At 36.6% G+C, this 15,428-nt stretch overlaps 3 protein-coding genes across 5 annotated transcripts; all 3 read right to left on the bottom strand.

The window, feature by feature from the left end:
* Positions 1-255: 255 nt before the first annotated feature.
* On the bottom strand, positions 256-2,285 carry LOC131010268 (uncharacterized). 2 transcript variants are annotated; one of them, XM_057937719.1, is made up of 3 exons: positions 1,840-2,285; positions 947-1,061; positions 256-504 (listed from the first exon to the last, which is right to left on the bottom strand). In XM_057937719.1, exons 1-3 carry the CDS (start codon positions 2,068-2,070, stop codon positions 431-433), a joined length of 420 nt encoding a protein of 139 aa, XP_057793702.1. In that variant the 5' UTR covers positions 2,071-2,285; the 3' UTR covers positions 256-430. The 2 variants fall into 2 exon arrangements, with proteins under 2 accessions (XP_057793702.1, XP_057793701.1); XM_057937718.1 differs by having other exon boundaries at positions 256-1,061; positions 1,840-2,216.
* A 522-nt stretch (positions 2,286-2,807) lies between these two features.
* LOC131010267 (glucuronoxylan 4-O-methyltransferase 3) lies at positions 2,808-4,073 on the bottom strand. Its single transcript, XM_057937717.1, has one exon. It carries the CDS (start codon positions 3,893-3,895, stop codon positions 3,020-3,022), a length of 876 nt encoding a protein of 291 aa, XP_057793700.1. The 5' UTR covers positions 3,896-4,073; the 3' UTR covers positions 2,808-3,019.
* Positions 4,074-4,876: 803 nt separating this feature from the next.
* On the bottom strand, positions 4,877-13,240 carry LOC131010269 (dynamin-2A-like). 2 transcript variants are annotated; one of them, XM_057937721.1, is made up of 22 exons: positions 12,796-13,240; positions 11,927-11,977; positions 11,712-11,832; positions 11,475-11,564; positions 10,957-11,018; positions 10,587-10,701; positions 10,110-10,452; positions 9,735-9,882; positions 9,379-9,480; positions 9,177-9,296; positions 9,005-9,088; positions 8,783-8,910; positions 8,612-8,696; positions 8,338-8,470; positions 8,128-8,204; positions 7,621-7,677; positions 7,142-7,298; positions 6,904-7,052; positions 6,606-6,719; positions 6,221-6,288; positions 5,821-5,993; positions 4,877-5,380 (listed from the first exon to the last, which is right to left on the bottom strand). In XM_057937721.1, the coding sequence occupies exons 1-22, from the start codon at positions 12,946-12,948 to the stop codon at positions 5,157-5,159; spliced, it is 2,754 nt and encodes a 917-aa protein (XP_057793704.1). In that variant the 5' UTR covers positions 12,949-13,240; the 3' UTR covers positions 4,877-5,156. The 2 variants fall into 2 exon arrangements, with proteins under 2 accessions (XP_057793704.1, XP_057793703.1); XM_057937720.1 differs by having other exon boundaries at positions 4,877-5,383; positions 12,796-13,238.
* Positions 13,241-15,428: the final 2,188 nt, after the last annotated feature.

A 15,428-nucleotide genomic window follows, 5' to 3' on the forward strand; every position in this document is an offset into this window, starting at 1 on the left:
AGTAAATAAAGAAATTTTTAAAGGAAGTTACACATGTTTTCATATCGAGTTTGCAACCATTATAATCAACTTTCATGTACAGAATAATTTGCTTAATAATCAACTCTAAAACAAAATTTTCTTTTTTCACGTCAATTTCGCATAGCATCAATCCTATTCAGGTTTCTGGTGCCGGAGAAATTAGCATTGATTTTTCTATAGTTGGGGTATTGATTGGTCAAAATCGATGGGTTAGGATATATTGAAAATAAGCGATTATTCGAGCCTACGAAAAGGCAGCAAGTTCACCATTCATGACAATCACAATCAATGGAAATACAAAAAGCTCCTTCAAATTGCAATAGTTGTATAATTCAGCTGAATACAGGAAAACAAGAGCTCTTTCTATGACCAAGATTTTCAGTGTTCTACCAAAAAACATATCATTGTTTTAACGAACTTTACGAGCTTTCTCTTCCTGACCTAATCCAAGTGATTTCTGTGCATCTGCTATACCTTCGGGATCTGTAAGCAAATCACACAAAGTTATGAGTTTGGCTGAGCATACTTAACACAGCTTATAAGTTGTTTAGGAGTTTATAAGCTCCTGGAATTGGTAAAAATAAGCTCCTAAACAGCGTAAAGCCATATGGAAATAAGCTCCAACAACTTAAAAGTTCCCCACAAAATAGTCTCTGTATTTTCCATCATATACCCTTCTAATTTCGTCTCTCTTCAATTTCTCTCTCTAACTAGGATTTTCTCTCTCTAACTCACAACTCTCTCTCTAGCTTGTCCAAACACTTTACAACTCATAAGCTCTTGAGACATTATATCTTATAAGTTGTTGGAGCTTCTCTCCAAAGTAAGCTGAGCCAAAAAAAAACTCTCTAAACATAAAACTTTATTTGAGATAGATGCATAAAATGAATGGCGTGACGATAGTTTGAAGGAGACTCAAACTCACCGAAGAACTGTGTGAAGATCCTTGTGAAGAAGGACAAATTGCGCGAGACATTGTATGCCATTGTTGGAGGAAGGGGCTTGACAACTGTATCAATGCTGAAGACGTTTTGAAGGAACTGCAGAAACACGAGAGAGCTTCTTTTAATCACTGATTTTCACCAGGCCAATCACAACACAGTAAATGAGACCTTATAATCATCAATCTAGAGCTTCTTTGAATTCAAGACACTTTGTTTTGACATTTTGTGAACTCAATTTCGTTGTTTTAGAACTGGATTCAACTTATTAGCGGTTCTCAAGCATATCCAAGAGCATAATCGACTGATCTTTCACTCCCCCAAAAACTAAAGCAAATGAGACCTTATCATCATCAATCTAGAGCATTATCAGATCAAACATCTCTGCAACACAGTATCATCAAAAACTAGATAACATTTTCTGATCAATAAATACCATTATAGAATCGATTGATCTTTCACTCCTTCAAAATCTAAAGTAAATGACACCTTATCATCATCAATTAAGAACATTTTCAATATCAAACATCTCCGCAACACTTTATCATCAAAAACTAGATAACATTTTAGAACCACAAAAGATGTGATACAGAAGAAGGGACTAATCAGTAATCATCATTCAAGGGCATTTTCTCAAACATCTCATGCGCATTGCTCGGAGTCTTCAAATTTAACAAACTAGTCGTCCCTCACGCATCAAAGGTTGTACCTTTCTTTCTCCTAAGATAACAGTTAACCATCATTTCCACACTGACAAACAGGAAAAAGGAAAAGAAAAATAAATAAAAACTAACCCCCAAAAAACACACCAAACAACACAGATTGCAAGCGCACAAAAATTCATGAATATGGATGAGCGTAGCTTATTTCAATTCACCTGGAAATTGCGCTGGAAGCTGTAGCGAAGTTCGGGGTCGATTTCAGTGAGGGAGTCCTCGCCAACGGCATCGTTTTTCGAGCCGAACTTCTTCTTGCCGGGGACGTGCATTGTGGGTGTTGCACCCGGCTGTGACGTCACCTTCATCTTTGCGTCCTTGAATTTGTCGTCTTCTTGTGGGCCCGCCCTCCATGGCGCTGATGACAGAAGCTCTTTCTTCGTTTTCGCCATAATTGAGATTAATTTGAGCACTTTTTTCCCCTTCTTTTCTGTTTGTGTTTGTGCAGGCCAGAATTGGAGGAAGAAAAAGATAAAACGTAGAGTGGATAAAGGTGATACGACGCCGTGCTGGGCTCTCTCAGAAATTTTGCGAAATCTGCCCTTGAGGTTTTAGATAATGTTAGAGAACTCCCTAGAGATTTCAAGAAGTGGCTTTTTCTTAAATTGCTTTAACTCTAATTTTATGGTCAATTTTCCTTTTCTAGCAAATGAAATTAGGTTTGAGAAGTATTTTTTTTATAGATTAATAATATTAAATAATTTGGTGATGGATTTACACAATAAGACTCGATCTTACTAAATCGCTATATATTCACTAGACACTAACGATGAACAATAGGAAGAAAGACAACAACCCACTCCCTAGGTATGAACTCAACACATTCATCACCTAATCCCTCACAATAATTTCAACAGTTACTTAGTAAAATAACCGAATACAGAATCGCATAACGAACTCAGTGAAAAGCGATTAGACAAGATCACATAAACACAAAGTATGATCTAAACAGCACACGAAATATACTCTATGAGCTCAAATATAAAAGCATATATAACTGCATAAGCCATAAATCGTTCTTCTCTTTGCTTTATATTGACATCATTTGTCAGGAATCCTAGCATTGTCTACATAATGATCACAATCAAATAAAAAGTATAACCTACACACTAAGGATGGATATATATAATTTCTCAAAAAAAAACAAAAAATGCTACTATATGTTATGACTTATGATGATACATAATATGGAGAAAGTAACAAGAAATCTCGTACATTAATCATACGAGCCTCAAATTCTCCCTCACCCACCCACCCGAAAAACAAAAACAAAATATATAGGATGTAGTTTTTCATATATGAAGATATCATTATTTAGCGGGAAAAAAATGTTGCATAAATCTATGGACAAAAAGGTCTACCAAAAGTAGTCCTATGAGTAGGGATAGTGAAATGCCTAATCCTCCCTTGTTGCTGAATCAAGTAACCCTCACACAACAATGCCTTTGAAAACCTATCCTCCACAACCCTATCCACATCATGCACAAACACATCACTCTCACCACTCTCCCTATTCCTGGCCATCAACCCCGCCGTGTAGATCGCGCTCATCCGCCCCGGCGCCCCCTCGAAGTACCCGGTCGGCGCGTCCACCATGATCACGTCCCACTCCACCTCGTAAACCTCACTTGGAAAACTAGCCAGCGCCAGCTCGCACTTGGACGATCTCGGGTCGCTCACAACCCTACACTCCTCCCTCGTGGCCACCTCCAGCAGCTCGTCCGCCTGCGACACCTTCGTGTCGTACGCCACGTGGTACGCCTCGAGGGATGGGACCCGCTCCTTGATTTGTGCGATCCACTCCACGTCCTCTTCTAGGAAAACCGTCCGCCCCCCGTGGTTGAGCGCCGTCCACATCAAGCTGTCGTGGCCCAATCCGAACACCAGGAAGTTGCATGGAGATTTTTTTTCGAGGACTTTGAGGGAGATGGAGATTTCCTTCAAAGTTTGTTGTGGCGTGATGTTTAGGGTTGCGTAGTGGACTAATGCGTGGGCTAGGGAAGGTGGGATTTTGGTGCATGTTAGTGGTGAGTTGGGGAGAGAGGGGCGGCAGCTCTGTGGCGAATTCTCGGGGTGGGTGGCTGCCGGAGTAGTCGACAGAGGGGTGTGTTGGGAGTAGGGGAAAGATGATCGGAGGATCAAGAAGAGGAAGAGAAGGAAGAAGAAACATATCAAGATTGTCTTGAGATTGAAATGGTAGTGTGCTTTCTCCCTCATGCTTGATCAAATCGAAAATCAAGTTTTGTTTTGAATGATGAGATTGGATATGGGGGGAGGGGAGATTTGAAGGTGAGAGTTTGTAGATAAATTGGTAGGGAAGCAAGAAAGCTATGATTTTTTATATAAGGTGCATATATGGTTTAGCTTTATTTAATCTTGGAATTGAAGCAATGAGTTGTATAGGTTGATTGGGACAAGACAACATATGACGATTTGATGATTTTCTGTTAATTAGGTGGGACATTAGGTGACATTGGGGTTGTTATATCCAATCAAACAAGTGACTTCGAAGGGTGGTGTCGTTTAGTGTTAAAATATTGTTGGATGTTTTGAAAGTAGTTGCATAGTAGTATGTTGTAATTAGAGGATTGGATGGTTCTTCACGTTACTTGATTTAATATTAGTTACTTTTAGCTAACAAAATGTTTTTAACTTTTTTGTTTACCATTTTGGAGGTGAGGTGGTAAAAATTGAATTCATAATCTCACTCTTTACATGAGAGATGTCGCACTTGTTCACCTCTATTACACGACATGCATTAACAGAGCCACTTGGATTGGAGGCTTCGGAGCTAGGAAGGGACTTGAGTCCTGACCAATCAATATTTTTACTTTCTTTTTATTTTTTTTGTAAAACCATCAAATCATCATTATTTATTGAGGATAGTTTAAAATTACTTCTGAAATCTCAAACTCCAATTTTGGAAAACGAACCCCCAATATCAATTTTTCTACATACCCCCTAACATGTTTGTCTTATATGAGAACAGGTCAAAGGGCTTCTTGATTTTCGTCGTCCAATCCTTAAACAACTTGAATAAAATCTTAATTACATTATCATATAATATCTCATATTTCACTTCATCAAAACGTAACAAGAAAATGCCATTCTTGATGATATCCTCAAAACTAAAAATGGAAATAGTAGTATAACAATCATAGAAGGTTATGAAAATTTTTCACGACAAAATAAAAGGACTGTCAAAAAAATATTACAATTCTTGCCAAAAATTTAGAGATTACATATATAGCATTCACGATAAAAGAATTTCCATAGGAGTTCTACCAATACACATTAACTTCAGCAGTTGCAAACACAACTGCGAGAAGCAGATATTATATATACAAAAATGTCTATATCGATCGATCCTCAAAAGGGTAACTACTATCACAAGATTTAGAGCTCGATCGGAGCTCGAGAAACTGATCAAACACCCGACAAGAATTGCATGAATCGATTGTCAAAATTTCCATCTACCTTAGAATCTATAGCCAGAGCCCGATGATGGAGGAGCAGGTGGCAGGCGGGTAGGCGTGCGTCGGCCGCCAGGGTTTGCATCGCCATTTTGAGAAGGATCACTGTTCCGGCGGCTGTGACCATTTGATCTAGAATCCCCATATGATAGGTTTGGACCGTTGGCGGCAGCATCAAATGCAGATCTCCAGTCGTCTCCCGATGATGGACCAGCAGTGGTTGGGCTTTCTACTAAACGTAAAGAGGAAACGTTACATGCATACAAAAAGATTCTCATCTTAGAGTTGGGTTATAGTAAAGGCCTGATTTTCCGTAAAATCTACGGATCTCTGCACTTTACCTATAAAGTAATTGACTTAATCTATAAAGTAAATTGCGCTCCTCATAGGATTCGAACCCAGGACCACGAGTTTGTGCAATTACTTTATAGGTTCACTGCAGTTAAGTTAAGTGCAAGCAGTTTGTAGTTTTTACGTTAAATGAGATTTTAATTTGATCCTAATCCTCTCATCTAATATAGTTATATCAAAATAAATAAAACCTGTATATATATATATATATATATATAAAATGTTATTAAACTATCCTTTGAAATTAAAATAAGGATGTTATAGCTTTATATCAAACTTTGTAAGAATATAAACTTTTATAATAGTAAAATAGATCACCTGCTCCAACACCATTTGAATAGCTGGATGCAGCGGCTGCCCGATTATCATGAATACTGAGTTGTCTAGTAAGTTTGGAAAGAATAGAGGACTGTTTCTGGATACGCTCTCTCCTCCGCTTGACATTCTGGTCCTCTTGGAGCAGCTCTTCTATTCTTGCCATGCTTTGAGCACTATCATTCCAAATTAGACGAGTCACGTCATGAACACAAAAATAAAAGCATAAATCGCACGAGTCTTTTCAACAAGGAGATGAATGTTCCTATAGATGTTAATGAGCTAGCTTAACCAGGCGGGGCCTAGTGGGTATTCTCTAAACTTTTCCATGTGAATTTGTCGTGGCTCGGAAATACAAGCTCTCAAGTATCACCCACCATTGGATGCATGAAAGGAGACTAACCTGATAGAACTGTATAGCTTAAATAGCATATCTTCTTTCGCCTTTTCGACTTGGCAAAGCACAACTGCCTGTAATCAAATACATCAAAAGTGAAAAGGTGGTTTCTCTTAACATGTACTCCCTGTGTCCACGAAAAATAGTTGAGAGATGTGTATAAAGTGTAGAAGGAGCCCCACCAAAATTGAGTGGAGAAAGAGACACCAAAATTGATGTGTTAAATGGTTGGGTATTTTGTAAATATTGAGTGTGAATGAGGTTCAAAATATAAGGGGTGATTTCCAAAAAAGAAAGACTAATTTTTGTGGACGGACGAAAGTAGTAATAATACTACAATTTTCGTGGACGAAGGAGTATAAAGGAATCTTTTTACTATCATAAATCTGACCTTTGGTACATTGGCTGCAAGACTGTTAAGAACAGCTTCAACATAACCACGCACTTCCTGAGCCATCCATCGAAGTTCTTCTTCTGGATCGACGGGTCTTCTAGTCATGGTATCCTAGATGAAATTTTAAAAGTAAGGCATGTATGTACGCAAGTCCTAATTTAACAAAAAGAAAGTAACTAAAATGAAACAAATATTTAAAACTTTATAAATCGAACAGCTCAAACAGCAGTAAGAACAACTTTAAGAACATAAACGTTAGACAAATTTGGCAACGTTAGGAAGTGCATGAACTTACAAGAGAACCATCAGAAAGACTTTGGCGCAATGGAGGACCAGATTCACCCTTCACTTGACCTCCTTTTGAACTGATAACATTTCTTAGTTTATTTATCCATTCTGTCTTGTCAGAGGCACTTTCAGCCTTCAAAACAACGGCACTATGGGCTGCAGGTATCGGGAAGCTTCTACTTAGTTGTCTATAAATTAAAATTGCAATAAGTTTCAGAAAGAGAAGGCAGCAATATTTGTCATACCTTTCAGTACAGTCTTATATGGAACCCTACTAGTGATCTTGAATACTAGACTGGGTGTTTTCCCCGAATCTGGACCATTTGCTTTTTTATCTTTAGAACTCTTTGGAGGAGGAGGAGGAGCTTCATCATCTTCTGCAATTTCTTCCAGATTGCATTCCTGACAGTCGCAACAACAAAATCACATGACTGGTTAATGTTAGACGTAATTTCTGCAGATATATAAAATCAAATTAACACTTTTATGCACCAGCAGATGTTATGGAGCTCTAAGACAGAAACACTGAAATATGTTCATATAGCTCCAGAACATGTAGCAACGAAATTCAGTTCTGAGTGTTAAGTATTAACATGTCCCCCATATGACTCATTCTTTGTAATATTATTTAAAAGTCCCAGTTTCAACATCTTTAGCATACAAACATTTTCCAGGATTAAATGAGAGGGCTCAGTAAAATCTGTATCATATAGCCATAAAGTACCTCCAATGTAATGACACCACGGAAATGTCTCTCTTCCTGCTTCTTCGTGTACCCAAGCTGCAGAGGTCAAGCAAATGATAAAGATTCAACAGAACAGAACAGCATATAAGAATTCACTAATTTCCTCATGATAAGCAAAAACTTCAAGTAAAACATGTTTTGACGCTATCATTATATTAACTCTTAAATAAAATATTAAAAGAAAGTCCAAAATATGCATGATTACGTATTACTATTTACTAGTACAACCAGGATAATAACGAGTAGAATTCAATCATTATCAAGATTTCATGGTGTAACATTATGAATATTCTGAACATATGATGAATGAAAAACTAAGGTATTTTCACAGACAGCTACAGAGGTAGAGTCAAGCTATGATTTTCAAATAGCCAAGAAGAGTATTAGTTACTAGAAAAGAAAAACACCAACTACCAAGTATAGTTCATGAAACGTTTGAAAAGACATTTGCTTCTACCAGTAGTTGTTGGAAGTTAAGGAACTTACTTTTCCTGTTTTTCCATTTAAGACGAACCATCTGCGGCTCCAACCATTAGTTTTCGTACTCCTCTTCAACAAAAATCCTGCAGTAAGAAATGTTAGTACTCCATACTAAATCTGATCAGTATTCCTTCTACCAATCACGGACCTAGCCTAGAGACAAAATGAACATATGCAAACAGAACTACAACTTCTATGAGCTTGTTTTGCAAGAACCTGCTGTTAGTTCTCCATCTGGTCCTGCAATCTTCAGCCCAGATCCTTCTTGGGCGTCTTTATCTTTTTCTTGCTGACTAGATTTGCTATCCTTTGTCGATTTTGAGCTGCCCCCAGTTTGTGGGCTAGTCGCCTGAAAGTAGGCAAAAGACAATTAGAGGAGCAAATAGCATCAACCATTTTCCATCACATTGTTATGGCATGCAATTATATGGTTGTTGACATACATTAAATAAGAATACAACTTGCAGCACAAGTTCCAAAAGATGTTTACCCTATTTAATATAGATTGCTCTGCCTCAGAACCCTTTTTGGAAGATCGGCCTTTCAACTCCTCTTCACGTCGCTGTCTATCCATCCTGGAAAAACCATCAAAGGGAGTAAGTGCAAAAGAACAAATATTCAAATACAGGAACTGTAGAACTAAATCAGCTGCAGTGCTCACCGCCTCTGCACTAGACGTATGAAATGTTGAGGTGGAACATATGCACGTTCCATGTCAACAAGAGCAACTACCATGTTTTTAGCTTCATTCTTGAATCCTTCCAAAGCAGTTGTGGCAATTGCAATAACCTACATAATTTAATGGAAGAATGCTACATGAAGATCCAACAAAACGAACAAGACATAATGTCATCAGTAAATGAAATAAAAGCATTCCATCCACCTCGCGCTTAAAAGGAGGATATCTTCCAAGGCCTGGTGTGGCATTTGCAGAAGCTGAGACAATATCAACAAGCACTCGGTGTACCTACAAAAGGAAATAAGAAAATTGTTTAATAGAATGCAACTACAAGCACAAAAGACACAAATAGGTAAAAGAGCCAAGATTCATTTACCTCTTCAACACAGAGGCGTGAAGATTCTTTTGCTAGCTCTAAAACACCTTTGATTAATGACCTCAGCCCTTTCTCAGGAGAGATCAGATACGGTTGATAACCATCCGCTTCGAGCACAATCTGGTTCAGTTTTGAAGCATCAAACACAAAAGGCATCAAAACTCACATACTCCAAAATGACATAACTAATTGAAACACGTACTCTTTTAACATTATTAATGTCAAAATGTTTATCCAGAGGTAGTTGCTTGATCCTGTTGGGGAAATTGCCTTCAAAACTAGAAACCACTTTCCAGCCAGAACCCTGGACAGGTAAGGTAATCCAAATTCTCAACATAATGCCGGCAATATAGAGCTCAAATAAGAATACACAACTTTAAAACAACCATACATAAGACAACGACAATCAAGATGAAAAGTGATAAGATAGGAACAGACAGAGATAGACCAGAAGTTCGAATAATGAAGAGTTCCATAGGACATCATTCCACCACAGGGAAATATTAGATATATTTATATAGATTTGCATATTTCTGTTCCCCGAGTTCAAAGCATCACCTCTCCTGTTGTGATATGCTGGAGAAACTTGTCCTCAAATTCGCGGCAAAGTTCTAGAGCTAAAGCTCTTGTACCTTCAGAACTATGAACCATCTGTTCACCAAGCCTGAAAAGTTCATCCTGCACTACTTGGGACTTTCCCTGGAGCCTGCGGTAGTCACACGATCAATATCAATACTTAATATAGGTGTTAAATAGTGCATCATACTCTAGCATATGATGCACTTAAAGAATCAATGCATCCAGTATATCCTTTTACAGATCAATTATTAAAACAGTCATAACTGAAAAATGATACTCTAGAATATGATGCACATAAAGAATCAATGCATCCAGAGAGATCCAGAAGAGAAGCAGCTTAACGAGACAACATACCCTGAAAGAAGATTTGGCAGCCTTATTTTCATGCGATTTCGGATCTGTTGAGCAAGGGTCTCTACCAATGCTAACCTCCCAAGCTTGCTTTGAGGGGCTCCAGTCAGTATAGATTTCAAACTTTCACTCTCAGCTCGCCATGCATTTTCTAAAGAGTTATCAGCTCCAACGCTCCCTGATTGAGCAGATGCTATAGCAACCGACTGACCAATTAAAGCAACCCAGGGGATGTCAGATGTACTTCTAGGCCCTTGATTTAGCAAAAGGGCCTGCACTGCAGCAAGAATTTTTGGGTCGGATGATGCTTGATCTACTTTGCTAATCACTCCAACGGTTCTTGTACCTAGTTAACAAGTAAATGGAAGTTACTCAGATACATAAACAGATTTTGACACAATTGGCAGAAAACATTCTGTTTCTATTTTCTTCCTCTCTTAAATGTATTAATCAAGACAAAAATGGATCTAGCAAACCTACATTCTCCATCAAGTTCCTTTGCAATTCTAATAGCTTTGGCTGATGCAACTTCTGGAGCCTGGGCAGCAGGTATTACGACCAGCAATATTGCATCACTACGTTCAGCGTACAGACTCTGAAATGAAGAGAAAGGCCATCACAACTAAAAATCAAAATACTTTGGGCCCTAGAGCATGATTAACAATCATTAGTATCATTCAGTCAGAGTCAGAAGGACAAAATTCACCAAGACTGAAGTAGGGCACATAATCAATTATTCTGGAAACGTGTAACTGCAGTCCATCTTCAGACTGAATTCTATCTTGAAGTCCAAGGCATATGTCACCAGTACAATCCAATTGAAATCAAATCTTGTTAAGAAGGTACTCACCAATGAATCATCAACATTTCCCTTATCTGCTCCAGGCAAATCAATCAATTTCAATGGTGGAGCTGCCAAAACATGAAGAACAAAAATTAGATAGCTAACCTCATTTATTGCAAATGCCAACATGCTTATGAGATAATATTATTAAATGCACTTTTATAAAATGAAAAAATTATATCAGCTGCACAGCCAGAACACCTGATAGAAGATAAAAAAGAGTAAACAAATAGTTTTGGAAACTCATTATGTTCAGAAAAATGACATATTGGTCATCTAAGTCAATCAGCACAAAGTATCCATAAAAAAACTATACTCAGATTCATCTTTAGATGAGAACACAGTTTAGAATGTAAAAGCATGTGCAGCAGCAGTGAAGATGATTTTATCAGATAATATGATTATTATTACATCCTATCTAACTTCATGACCAATTCTTTTCCCTCATAAGTTTCTAGATAACAGGTATCTTCGACGCCATTTGTCGCCTAATTAAAATAAATCAACTCCCAAAGCAGACACACCTGTACTTGTACGCAGCTTCAAATATATTTCGTCACGGCTCTTGCCAGATGCTTTACTCAACCTGTCTTGTAATGAATGCCGAAGTGCACCTATGACAAAACATTAAATTAAGAAGAATGACTTCATGCAGTGATAAAACCAAGTGACAAGAATTTGTCTCAGTACAAAACAAGGAACAAAACCTATTTTGATTAATATTATCTGCTTTAGGAGTAATGTTCAGTTAGAGGCCTTACTTGCAGAAACTGCTTGAGATTTACTATCAATCTGCAACATAATTGATTTGCTGCTTAGCGAACTGTCCCTTGTTAAGTCAACACATATTGGAGCACGGGTTGCACCACCTTCGCCAGTTGGCTGCAAAATTTAACAGAAGCATTCAGAAAAATGACTTTACACATGAATATAGCCGATCAACCTCATAATACAATATTTATAATAGCATACTTACCAATGCTGGATGCCCAATCAGACTATTCAGTACAGCTGACTTACCCGCACCCTGAAGAAACAAGTACCATATGAATAAAATTTCTATCAAATATACAAAGAATGGTAAAACATATAGATGTTTCATTCACCAGAATCACCACAAAATGGTAAGTCAAATTGGAGAATGCAAGAATAGCTAGAATACTTCAATGTACATGATGCTTTACAGATATTGTTAAAGCGCAAAACCCTGGTGAACTGCTAACAATTAATCCAGGACCTAGTTACTATAGCTTTAATCCAAGGAGTAGTGGCCCTTCGGATATGAGCAAGGCCTAATATAGAGACAACAAAATATTTTCTTTGGCCCATATGGGGAAGAACCAATCTATGATCAACCTGTTGGCTCCTAATTAAAGATCTTCGAACTTGGTATTTCCGCACACATTTAACATGCTAAGCAGAATTGTCTTATAAGATAATGCAGTAATGTTTTTTAGTTTGCTGTGATTTGGCAATTTAAGTCCGGCGAGCTACTAATTTAGTTTTGCAGTCAGCTTTTCATCCTTCTGCAAAAGTGAGTCACAGCAGCAATGCGAAATATCCTTCTTACGCCCATTTGCCTATACTACTTGCTAACACAATAAGCCCACTAATCACATGATCTGCATCACTTGCCTAATCCAGTGCATTACAAACTGAATTTCGCAACAACCAGCTTAATTACATATACAAAGATTCACCTTGAGATCAGATAAACTGCAATTTCCACTAATTAAATCAAAACCCAGATCCCAAAATGGCCAACCCCAAAGATCTAGACCGTACAACAATCACAAACCAATTCAACTGCCAACTTCAAAGAATCCTCTGATTGAGCTAACTCACAGTGTTTCCAAGAGCAACGACATTGAGGAAAGTGGACGAGCGCTTGGATGAAGAAGACGAAGACGTCGTCTCGTCCACATCTTCATCGGCGAGCATCGCCGACGCCTGCCGCATCGACTCCGAGAGCTGCGCCAATTCCTCGATAGCCTCCATGGATTCAAATCAGTCTCCAAACTTTCCGATATGCGATTAAACGATGAATTTCCACCAAACCACTGGATCGAAGTACCGATAACCACAGATCCAATAGAATGGGAGGAGATCGAGCGAAATAACAAGCGTGTATGTAAATTGTATCTATATGTTCATGTGCGAATTGTGGAGATTTAGGGTTTGGAAGTTTGAAGTTTTGAAAATTTTGGGAAAGAAATGAAAATTGGTTGAAGAAAGTGATGACACGGTGAAGCGATTGCGTTCAAATTTTAAAAGGCAAAACTGTACATTCTCCGTGTAAAATGTAATATCTGAAAATTTTATTTATTTGTTTGTTTTATTTTTATTTTATTTTTACTTTTTTTGGCGATCAAGTAATGAAATTTATCGACGTATCTGAGCAGAGCTGACTTCCGAATTAGTCGAGATTCATCTTTTAACAAAAATGCAATAAATCAAGTAATGAAGTTGGACTTCGTGAGTCAAATCTTGATATCATATAAACATATCAATATTAATAAAACTATATTATTAAAATTATATGCTTATAAATCATACAATAATTTTATTTAATTTGAATATGCAATACAATGTGCACTCTATAGTGGTTGTCTGTTGTATTGTATGCCTTCGCACCCAAAAATGACTTATTTTTTTGTATGCCTTCTCACCCAAAATTGGAGTAATTAATAGTCTTCTAGTTATTGGCATCGAACAAATAAGAAAGTTTTTATTAGGATTAACTGTTTTCTTCATTTGTAATTATTGTTTTTTACTTGATTGTGTATGAAAACGTTTTTGCGGTTGTAAATTTTGAATTTTTGCTACCGACGCCAATTTCTGAGTAATTTGAATTTCTAGGGGAGGTGCAAGTTATGATGCATAAAGTACAACCCTTGCTAAAAGAGCACTCCTTTTAATTGTGAGAATTATGCAATAACATAAGATTGATGATTGGAAGATTATTTAATTGTAAATGTCAAATTATGTTCGGAAAGTAATTGGAAAATACTTTTAAGCAAGTAAGAATAAAATTTGTTTTACTATAGATGTCAAATGATGTCTGATATAGTAGAAATTTCCGTAAATTGTTTAAATTACTCCATTTATCTTTCATAACCTGACATGCATTAGATCTCTAGATTTGATGAAGACAATTAAATGTTATAATAACTATTTTATCAGTACTAGTCAATATAATAATAAACTTAGTTTTAGAGGGTTCATAATTGGCAATTGCTAGAAGCTTTGACAATTAGAAGAATTTTCGCTTTTTTTTGGTAGGCATAGGCGAATTTTTGCTTGAGTCCACATTTGTGAATGATCCTTTCTGACTAGGACGCAAATAGTTATTGCATAGAAATTATGGGTTGATCGAGTCAAAAAGCCTTATAGGGCTACATTACTTAATAATGAAGTTTTTTTTTTCCTTAAAAAAAATATTGAAGGTGTTTAGTGCGTAATCAATTATACCCCCAATGGGCCATATTGCTGAATTCTGGGGCCAGTGTTAGAGGCAAAAACAAATAGAATGAGATCAAGATTTAGCAGAATAAATTAGGGTTCCTGGTGAAAAAATACATAAACTTTGAAAAAAGTTGCAATTTTTATTTGAACTTTCAATTAAGCCTCAAAATACATAAATTTATATTTTTATTATAATTTTTACCTAAGTTTGACTTTCAACGAAATTAGAGCTTAATTGACAGTCGAAATTAAGTCAAATATATTAATTTTTGTCTTCTTAGACCTCCGAGTTTCTAAATACTCATTATCATTAGAAGTTAGACCAACATCAGATGAATTTTCGACTGTTAATTAAGCTCTAATTTCGTTGAAAGTCAAACTTAGGTGAAAATTGCAACAAAAATATAAATTCATGTATTTTGAAGCTTAATTGAAAGTTCAAGTGAAAATTGCAACTTTTTTCAAATTTCGTGTATTTTTTTGCCATAACCCAAATGAATTATTTATAGTTTTGATAATAAATAGATGAATCCGCTGGGGCTCAAAGATATGTAGACGAGTCCCTCTACAGAAAGAAAATAAAATAAAAAATAAAAAGAAAAAAAGAAGAAGAATAGGTAGAAGAGGAGAGAATAGTGTATTATGTATATTACTCGCCCTCCAACCTATTAATATAATAGCTCAATTTTTATTGTATTTGTCCCATTAATAATGATCCCTTCCAAAAAAAAACTACTCTTTCTCACAATAAGTTATGGGTTCTATCACTATCTTTCACTTTTATCCTTTAATCACTTTTCTTCTTAATTACCATGCCTATTATATGAAAAGTATTTTTAGCTTTAAAAGTTCATTATATGAAAGGTTCAACTTTGTATGTTGGGCCGAAACAAAAAAAGTTTTTTTTTAAACTTTGTTGAGCTTGCAAATATGTTATTGGGCTTCTGAAATAGTGAATTTAATATGTTTATTTATATTCTTAATTTTCATGTGGTCTAGGCCTATATTAATTT

The sequence above is a fragment of the Salvia miltiorrhiza genome, chromosome 2 (genome assembly GCF_028751815.1).
Source record: "Salvia miltiorrhiza cultivar Shanhuang (shh) chromosome 2, IMPLAD_Smil_shh, whole genome shotgun sequence".
Taxonomy (NCBI): domain Eukaryota; kingdom Viridiplantae; phylum Streptophyta; class Magnoliopsida; order Lamiales; family Lamiaceae; genus Salvia; species Salvia miltiorrhiza.

Coding starts and splice junctions, on each gene's coding strand:
- LOC131010268 (XM_057937718.1), bottom strand. CDS start 2,070: ATGGCGAAAACGAAGAAAGAGCTTCTGTCATCAGCGCCATGGAGGGCG. Junction 1,062..1,839: donor GCTTCCAGCGCAATTTCCAG/GTGAATTGAAAT, acceptor GTGTTTCTGCAG/TTCCTTCAAAACGTCTTCAG.
- LOC131010267 (XM_057937717.1), bottom strand. CDS start 3,895: ATGAGGGAGAAAGCACACTACCATTTCAATCTCAAGACAATCTTGATA.
- LOC131010269 (XM_057937720.1), bottom strand. CDS start 12,948: ATGGAGGCTATCGAGGAATTGGCGCAGCTCTCGGAGTCGATGCGGCAG. Junction 9,297..9,378: donor ACATTAATAATGTTAAAAGA/GTACGTGTTTCA, acceptor AAACTGAACCAG/ATTGTGCTCGAAGCGGATGG. Junction 6,289..6,605: donor TTGCAGCCAATGTACCAAAG/GTCAGATTTATG, acceptor ATTTGATTACAG/GCAGTTGTGCTTTGCCAAGT.